The sequence below is a fragment of the Tigriopus californicus genome, chromosome 6, assembly GCF_007210705.1.
Source record: "Tigriopus californicus strain San Diego chromosome 6, Tcal_SD_v2.1, whole genome shotgun sequence".
Taxonomy (NCBI): domain Eukaryota; kingdom Metazoa; phylum Arthropoda; class Copepoda; order Harpacticoida; family Harpacticidae; genus Tigriopus; species Tigriopus californicus.
The window spans coordinates 3469554-3479330 of NC_081445.1; the positions used below are offsets into that span (position 1 = coordinate 3469554).

The 9777-nt window shown below is 38.7% G+C and overlaps 1 protein-coding gene across 1 annotated transcript; it reads right to left on the minus strand.

The window, feature by feature from the left end:
- Positions 1-4440: 4440 nt before the first annotated feature.
- Positions 4441-7546, minus strand: LOC131881764 (innexin inx2-like). Its single transcript, XM_059228714.1, has 7 exons — positions 7344-7546; positions 6784-6922; positions 6584-6701; positions 6107-6238; positions 5783-6039; positions 5578-5712; positions 4441-4791 (listed from the first exon to the last, which is right to left on the minus strand). The coding sequence occupies exons 1-7, from the start codon at positions 7518-7520 to the stop codon at positions 4508-4510; spliced, it is 1242 nt and encodes a 413-aa protein (XP_059084697.1). The 5' UTR covers positions 7521-7546; the 3' UTR covers positions 4441-4507.
- Between the last annotated feature and the right edge of the window lie 2231 nt (positions 7547-9777).

The window sequence follows — 9777 nt, forward strand, 5'->3', positions numbered from 1 at the left end:
GAAATCGTTGAATTTTTAGAGTCCTTGAAATCGAAATTGCTTTCTCCGACCAATCCCAATCCCATTTAGATCTGAGCCTTTTAATTTTCCGAACAACCAGTTTCCACTGGTGGGATTTGTCAAACGGATTTGACCGTACAAAAGCAAATCATTCGATGACAATATCGTTAAACTTATGATAAAACGATGATATAAACCGGGGATCGGCAAAGGCTCGTATTCTGGTCTTCTGGTGCATTTCTTCAAACCATACTTTGTATTCAGGGAGAAACTCGATCCTCAAGCACTGACTCATTAACAAGATCAGCAGTAATTTCATCAAACCTGACAATACCTTTCATTGCTTAGGATCTATATTACATTCCAAGCATCGATTGCAATGCACTACGTAATTCAAATCAAGGAAAAGCATATTACCAAACTCAAAACTTTTGAGGTCTCAGGGTGCCCCAAGCAGACAGACACATGAACTTATATCTAAGTTCAACGTTGGAATCCATAATCCATAAGACAGGATGATTGAAATCTCCACCTTCTGGGATTTGTCCCGTTCGAGCTCTTCTGCCTCGTTCTGGTGGAGGGATTTAGAAAAAAGTGCTTAATCATAGGGCCGATTTCTCTCTATTCGAATATTGCAAAGGTGTTTGAGCAGATCATTAAGCTCAAACTTAAAGAATTTCTTGAAGTCAACGAAGTCCTTCTTCCCTCTAGGCAGCATGGGCTCCGAGCATATTTTAGTTACTCAACGGATTGAACATATAGAGCAGGTTATTGAGGGACTAGAGAACCATGAATCAGTCGATGTGGTTTATCCCGACTCTGCGAAGGCCTTTGACAAGGTAGATCATGGACTTTTAGTTAACAGGCTCCATGAGATTGGGATCCCAGGCATGGTTCTCAGTTGGTTAAGTAGTTTCATTTGTGGCAGAAAGCAATCAGTTAAGGTTAAGGGATCCCTCAACCTTAACTGATTGCTTTCTGCCACAAATGAAACTATTATGTCAAGTCGGGTGTCCCTCAGGGCTCCTCTTAGAGGCCCTCCTTTTCATCATCTTCATTGCTCCGCTTCAGAAGCTTGGTAGTGGTAATGTCAGCATCTCTTCCTATGCGAGATAACAAATTGGTAGTTGGAGGAATGGTCAGAATTCCAGTTGTCTGGTAGAGGTCCTAGACCAAATCTACTCCTGGTTGCTGCGAGTAACATGGCACAGAATGGAATGAAATTCCGCTCAATGACCTTTGGGTCGACGCCATTAGACACTCCACTATTAGATGATGAAGTTAAGGCATTCAGCAGGTCTATTCCATGCAGGATTTAGGTGTAGTCCTCCAAGATAATGGAAAGTTCGATGAGCATATCCAGTTGAAAGTTGGTAAGGTTTCTTCAAACATGTGGTTGGATGTATCGCACCAGTCCAGAGATAGTATCACGATCTACATCGTACAAGTCGATTGTCCAGCCGCATCTTGAATATGCCTCGCCCATTTGGCTCCAATTAGTTCAGCAGGTTTGTAAAAGCTTGAGCAGGTCCAAAGATGTTTACTAAGAACATTGAAGATATGAGAGAGCTTTCGTACTGGGAAGAGACTAGAAAAGTGGGACTGTACAATGTTCAAGAAGGTACGAAAGATATCTGATATGGTACGTTTTCAAAAGCATCCATGAGCTTTGTCCCAACCCAGGATTTAGGGTCATTGTAGTGACCGTAGAGGCTTAATGTGCGTTTTGAGAGCACCTTCAAGCCCTCGAGAATCCAGGCTAGTTAAAACAATGAAGTCCACCTCTCATCTTTCTCGGGCTCCTTCATTGTTCAATTTGCTGCCCTCAAATATTCGTAGGGTTTATGTAGGCGTTGATCCAGCAGCAGGATTTAAGTCAGACTTGGACCAGTTTTTGACTAAAATTCCCGATCAACCTTTTATTCAAGGGTTAGCCAGATCAGCCAACTCTAATTCCTTGGTCGATCAACTAATATATGAAAATAGAAGTTAGGTAAATGAATGAGTTTTTCACCTTGAACTGTTGGGATTCCAATCCCAGTCGCGTTAAGGAAGTCTGCAAAAAATGCTTGTATTTATGGTCGCAAGCTCTTGCATCATAGCCAATCTATTCTGCAAACTCAATTAAGTAGTTTTTTCTCACTCAAAGCGTGCAGGATGTCAAAGGCAATAGGGTAAAAGTGCACGATGTTACTAAAGTCACACTTAATGTTTTCTTTGAGTAAGAAAAGATTGACGAATTTGAAATTATTTTTCTGGACAGCACAGAAAAAAGTTGGCACTTAAACGAACCATCCACATTTGCTTATGGCCATGTACTGAAACAATTCAGTTTTAAAAGCTGAAATGATCTTGAATGGTTTTTCAAAAATCGAAATAATCGGTCCAACGTTGAGGGAAAAATCAAATATTACAAAAAAAGGAAAACACTTAATTGTGTAAAAAGAGGCAAAATTTTTTAAGATTTTCCTTCAATGTGCTCATATTTTTGAGGAAAAAGAGAAAAAAAATCAAAGAAAAAGTCAACTCATTGAGTAAAACGGTGAAAAATGCCAGTAAATAGTAAATCATAAATTGACATATAGAGAGAGGAAAAAGTGAAAAACACTGTTTCTTCATGTTTTGATTTGCTCTGATGATTAAAAAAGAACTCCACATGGCACTGCCATCTTTTACACAATGATCCCCCACAATATGAAAGTACATACCCAACTGTAATCTTTGTCAATGACCCTTTCATCTTTTTGCATACTATTTTGAGCTATTAAACCAAGCAAGTGCTGAAAAAAGGTCCAATTTATTTCCAATTTTTGACCTCATTTTGCGCCAAACCGTTTCGACTACTATGAAACTCAAAATTTTCATTAAATTATAGCCAGGGCTCATTCGAATAGAAATCAAGGGATAAATAGGATGCAAATACACATCTATATGGGAGCCCAATCAAAATGATCTATCCTATAATCTTGACAATGATTACTCTTGTTCCATCGCCATCTATTGATAGAACCTTCTGAACTCAATTGAACATCAAGATTTGTAAGACGCCTCCATGAACTAAAATATATGTATTTATGCTTTAAGCATATCAGTTAGTGAAAATATGCAAAGAAACGTTAAAAAAAACCTTAAATATTTATAACAATTGATCCAAATATGTAAGAAAAATATGCTCTGAAACTGAGATTTGGGCTCAAAATCTAGAAAATGCTTTAAATCTGAATGAGCAAGTTAGTGAAAAATTTGCGCAAGATAAAGATTGCTGGCGGATAAATGGATAAAACGGTTTTGAAAGCAACAAAAAATAAATGGTATGTAATCAGAACAATGTGCAAACTGCACTCGCCACACCTCCTCCCTAAAAACGCAAATTCTAACTGAAGGAATGGAACCCACGGTAACTCGGGAGAGGGGCTTTGCCTTCTTTTTCGCCGCTGCATATTTAGCCACTCAGTTACAATATCTCATTTTGAGGCCAAAATACGGCGAATTTTCCAGGGGTTTGAGCAATGCTAGAAAATGCATATATATGTAAAATATTTGCTCAATAGAGACCCTGGTAAGAGACGCGCGAGGTTGACAAGTGGCTCCAATTCAAAAAAAGTAAGTGATGAGTTGAACTAAAAAGTTTCCAAACAGATTTTGAATTGATGCGTTGTACAAGAAAGAGCACTGTCATGACAAGCACCATTGAATATTTTCTTTAAGGACACTGCGAAATTTTACTCAAAGACAAGCTGATTCATGGATATAGTATTTTATATTATTGAGAATAGTTTTCTTACTTTCTAAATACTTTCTGAACCCTTTTTTTCATAAGATTAGATTGCTAACATATGCAATTTCATTATTCAAATCAACACTATAGCATGCAAACTTCCTGAGTCTCTCAAGAAACAAGTCTCTTTTAGATTGAGCAATGTAATTTGTTAAAATGGTTGTACTCTGTCTTTTGAAGCGCATTACTCTAATTTGACACTGGCAGCATGCGAGAAATCAGCGTGACAACTATATTTTATTGAGAAAAACCATAATGATGCAATTGTAATGGCAAAAGACAGTTTAATGCGATATAATAAGTTGTTTTGAACCCAATATGAATCAAATTTGTCATAAACCATTCAAAGCTTTGCCTTCTTGTGTAATACAAACATGTTCGGTCTTTTTTGAAGTGGCTGACTCCTTGGTGAGAAAGTTTCCAAACAAAGCCCATTTTCATTAGCAAATCAGATCGCTCGAATTTGATGACGTATACTCAACCTCGCTGGTCTCTGCATCCAGGGTCCCTGGACAACAAAAAATGTTTTAGGGTATGAAACGTATAATGCATATTTTGACCCGCTCTACTCATTGGCTTCGCAATCAATAAAAAATCTGTAGAATTGCTCCCTCATACTTGGGTAAAACAGTTTCCTCATCAAAAGTCCAGCAGAGCCAATACTAGAGAGATGTATATTTATTTCATGGTCAAGGCTCATTCATAACGATGAAAGTAAGACCACGTGGTCTAGTCTCTTGCTTTTCGACTCTTGGACTTGGATCGAAGCAAGGTCAAGGTAGTCCACGTGACCTCTTTCAGTACGGAGGGATGGGAATTTCGACGCAGGATCTCCAGGATGAAGACGATCCCATGGGGCACATTGGACTCTAAGATCAAGCTGGTTTTGGCGCCTCTCACTTCGTTCAAATCCGAGACGTCCGACACCGAACGCCGACAATAGGAGCGCAAGGTGTGCTTCGTCCAACTCGTGAGAATGGAAGCTTTTAAAAGGCGTACAATCAATTTAACACCTGAAAGATAATTCCATTTTGATACGGGTCATGGAGTGGGATGTGGAAGCGCCTTGAAATGCAAACCCAAGGGCAAAGGAAATGGACTAAAAATGAAAATGAAAATGCAAATAAAATGTGAAATTAGAATAATATTATGAAAAGACAGCATTTCGTATTCCAAAATTGAATTCCTGAAAAAACGACTCGTTTGGTGGTTGCTTTGGCGAATCTCCAAAAATTAGCTTCAGAGGACTCAAAATTTTGCATTCCTGTTATTATGTCAAAGCATCCATTCAATGGAAAAACATGAACCAATTTTTCTTTTACACCGTAGAGAAGAATATAGCTGTTATTCCTTCATCAGATGTTATCAAATCAATTTTGGCTTCGACTTATTCGAGTACTTTATAAAGAAGAAAACTTTTAAAACCCTAAAATGTTCCATCCCCGGTCCTTAAGTTTATCGACAAACTAAACAATTGATTTCTTAACATTATATTTATAAAACCGACAAATACAATGTTTCAAGATCAAGTTTATAAAAGTAGTATATAGAATCTATATGCTACTAATAAAATTTCGCAAAATAAGTGCAAGAAACAAGTACACAGAGCCAATGAAAGTGCTTTTTACGCGATCTGACCTACTTTCACGTGTTAGTTCCAGCTATTTTACTAATGGCTAATTGAATCAAAGCTCCCTAAGGTATTGCGAGAACAATTATTTCTATAAACGTTTTGGCAAACCTGGCAACAAAAAGCAAAGTGTACTTGACCCAAATCGCAGTCCTTTCTTTCAACTTACTTATGAGAGTGCCCAGAATGACGATCCAGAACCAAAAGCATAAATATATCTTTTCATTGATGTTGTTCAGCAACAGGAAGCACATGAAGTAGGTGATTTGGCTTCCTCCTCCATAGCCAACCATTCGGAATTCGCCTGCAATAAAGATCAACATGAAATCCAAAGCATCCTGTGAGGAAGTCTTCTTGGATCATTTTGAGCTCACAAGTTGTTACTCGAGGGAACAGAACCAATCCCGGATTGATGGGGACTGATCCATCGCGTCCCCAAGAACCACGTAACCAATACTGGACCATGTTGGTCCCAAAGTTATGGAAGGTTATCCAATTGGAATGCTCCCCTTCACAATAAAAGGCGAAAGATCCAAAGAAAAAGTTCAAGAAAGGGAATTGGAACAAGATGTTCAACAGCATGTACACTTCCAAGACGACTTTGGAGTAGAAAACAAAGTTCCAGTAGCTCCTGAAAAACAGTAGAAAGGGACACTCTCTCTCACGTGGGATTGTAACTTAAGAAAGGGATCACTTACTTGCGGGCCACCAAAGCTTCACACAACACTTTGATCATCTTCTTGTTTTCAAGCGAGCGATTGTTGGGAATTTTAGCAAAGGAGCGAATCACGGATCCCACTGCCCCTTCTTCGAAAAGGGACCAAATCCATCTGGAAAAAAATAATTCGCTAGTCAAAGAAAAGTGTTTTAAGGACTGAATAAAGAATTTTGAATGCTAACAAGGCAAAGGGTTTCTCGTGTCTGTCAAAAATTGAAGGCTGTTGTAGAAAGGCTGTTCCTTTTGAGAGCAATTGAAAATGTTACAACAATTTTGCTTGCCTCAATGAAGTTTGAAAAAGGAATTGATAGACTCTTTATTCTCTACCGACCATTTAATGAAAGGCATTTTAACTCATTCCGACGGATTAAGAGGCGCCCCATAGGCACCCAACTTCGACACCTGTGGGAGGTAATGACTCTCTGAGCTCCTGCTTAAAGATACTTCCGTCCCTTACCTGGGCAAATAAAAAAAAAGGGCTTGCAGCAACAGAACAAATGCGGTCCACTGATAGTAATTGATGTTAAATCTGCAGTCATTTTGATTTTCAGAATCACAATTTGGATTGCCCAATCCTGCAAAGGGAAACAGTCACCCAAAAATCTTTTATGTCAAGTGAGATCATGGACACGATGCCCTAATTTGCAGGATGCTCACCTTGCCCCTCATTTTTTCCCTCCCAATTACTGATTTTCGTGGATGTGAATGTTCCATTGGTCCAACAAGTTCCAGTTGCCACCTTGATCAAGCCTGCCGGATCAGGACCTCCGTAGCATTCAATAGGAGATCCACAAAACTAGAAAGTTCACTCAATCATTGTCAAATTTTGGAGATATCATGATCAAGGGGGATTGCAATAAAATCCCCCCCCCCACGTAAGGTCATAGATTTCTAGACACTGGATGTCGGACGACCGACCACTCGGCTGGTAAAACAGTACAATGGATGGTCTCCTGGGAATTGATTACAAACCGGTTTATTGTACTGTTTGGCCAACCGAGTGGTCGGTCGTCCGACATCCAGCGTCTAGAAATCTATGGTCAGGTCTACAGCTTGGTAGAATTTGCTTCAGAAACCAATGAAAACGGTACAGCCCAATTTTGTCCACTTTTAGAGCAGACTAGCCAATTTTGATTCAAAACACTCTGCCGGAATTAGGGTAATCATTTTTCATGCCGTATTTCGGACCACATTGATTCATCATAGATCACATTCACCTGTTCCACTTGGAGGAGGCAGCTCGCCAAAACCAGGAAGATTAGAGTCACGTGTGAATTGAGGCGAAACAATACGTCCAAGGTCTCTAGACGTCCATTGGAATGGGTCTCGCTCAAGATAAGGCTAGAGATTCCCTGAAGGTTCTCAAGGAAGAGCACATTCAAGATGTTAGCCATGATACTGATAGAATACGCATAAAATGAAGACTGAGGAGCGGGACAGAACAAAGGCTCAAATCTGCAATGATAAGGTGAACACTTCCTGTTCTCTCTTTCAGAACAAGACATCATATTAGTATAACCTAAATGTTGAAAAACACCACTTACATATCATTTTTGAAATGAACCTAAGAGTAAACTACCGAGGCGTTGTTTTGCAACTGAATCAGAAAAGCTTCCTCGAATTTAGGAAAAAGTATGAACATTGTTGTATGAGTTCTAATTATCGTACTTTCCCAACATCAGTAAATGCAAATGTCGTGAAATCCCACGTCAAAGAAGCTACTATATCAACTAAGGAGGGCAAAAGTCGTCTTTGAAGGAATATCTGCCATTTTCTACCATGTAATGGCAGAAAGTGGCACAAAGTGGCAAAAAATGGTAGAAGGTGGTCTGAAATGGCCGCCTGTGCTTGAGATCCCTGATCGAAATAAGAGGGCAATGTTCTATGACAAAATAACTTTGTAGCATCATCCTTGCTAATTAATGTGCGCAATTTAAGAGCACTTAAATTCGAGCAAGTCCATAAACATTGTGAAACATGAAGCATTTTTCCTCGCAACATAAGTATTATTTATAAGCCGTGAATATGAGTATCTAAAATGAATGCACAACAATTCAATCAAGTCTGAATGATATTCTACTTCGTCAGACATGAAATTTCGATTGATACTAAAAGTCATATTGACTAAAAATAGATTAGCCACATAGCAACCCTGTTCATGATCGTTTGAGATGGCAAAATTCAAACTCCATCAGAATTGAGTGATCTTTTTTATTAGTATCTCGCACATTTGTGCAAAATCCCCTTCCCAGCATGTCAAGACTACATACAATAAGAGGTGAAAATTGCTTGAAAACGTATGCCAGTATAATAAAAAGTGTTTTAAAGATGTTAAAAGGTTTCTGTTTTTTTGCCATTTTCTCCCACTTTTTGTGCATGATTTTTTGCCACTCTCTGCCACCATTTTCTGCCAGGTGGTAGAAAATGGTCTTACATAAATTTTCATCCCTGATATCAACAGCATTGGTAGCCAAAAAAATTAATATGAAACAGTGGCTCTGAATCTTGTAATACAATCGTGAAAATCAAGGTTGCTTAGTTTCAATTTGATTCTTATCGTTTTCGAGCATTGTCCTTTTTCTCTTTGAACTTTTTGTTTTGTTTCGTAGAACTTGCGCTCCGTTGCTTCCACCAACGATTAACTATTGTCATTTCAACCGGAATAATATTTTCCGTTATGTCTGGAGAAAAGAATGATCTATGAGGCATACTGTGTCATAAATGAATGGGAGGATGAAAGGGAGATGGTTGTAGCGCATTTGATCAATGCGTGACCGAGTTGACCTCGGGTTTATGGGTTCGATCCCAGGTCTCCCCATCCACCCAAACCCTGCTTCCCTAGTGGATATTTCCTCGAATGGCAACCCTTGATCCTAGAATGGGCCCCAAATCTCCATGTGCGAAACTAATTGATGTAACACTTAAATATATATCCAATGAGACATACTTCTCGCATAAAATACATTCAAAAAATAATAATAGCATATACAACAAGACAGCGGTTTATGGCTCAGGCCTACATAATTGATACTTGACAATGACTTATCATATATATATATGAGATATACGTATGTGAAAAATAGCGAACTGATATTGGAAGCAGATCTATTTTCAATTCCATCAGCACTCTTGAAAGCGATTTATGAATGGAATGCAATTTTAATATATGGCTTCAAAATGAAAAAAAGCACGATAATCTGACTGCAATGGCGCTTTTCTGATGGTCTTATCGTCCCGCCATTTAATGGTCAAGCTCTGAGTTATAGAAAGTGGCGGATCAAATCCAAAGAGGTATCAAGCAGCGCGTTCAAAGAGGAAGGAGAAGCCAAAGAAAAAATCAGGGCATCTGCTCTTCGTTTTTATCTAAACGGAAAAGAACCCCACTAGAGATAATTGGTCTTCGGTTTGGTTTTTCACGGGCTTTTCTAACCGCTACAGGGAATGTAATCCGCGGTACTATTAAAATGAAAGATTATAATTCGTCTATTTATTCCCTTTCAATTTTTATATGATATTTGGTCTACCAACGAATTTGAGTTGGCAGACCGAGTTAGTCCTTGAATGTAGGGTTGATCTGGTATGCTATCTAAAAATTTGTCCAAGTCTGACCTGAAAGATGCTACCGGATCAACAAGGCCTACGTATTCCTTA

Bases quoted from the DNA above. Each gene is read 5' to 3' on its own strand.
- LOC131881764 (XM_059228714.1), bottom strand. From the start codon at position 7,520: ATGGCTAACATCTTGAATGTGCTCTTCCTTGAGAACCTTCAGGGAATC. The intron at 6,702-6,783 runs GTGAGCATCCTG...TTCCCTTTGCAG, and splicing joins GGGAAAAAATGAGGGGCAAG to GATTGGGCAATCCAAATTGT. The intron at 4,792-5,577 runs GTAAGTTGAAAG...ATTATCTTTCAG, and splicing joins CATTCTGGGCACTCTCATAA to GTGTTAAATTGATTGTACGC.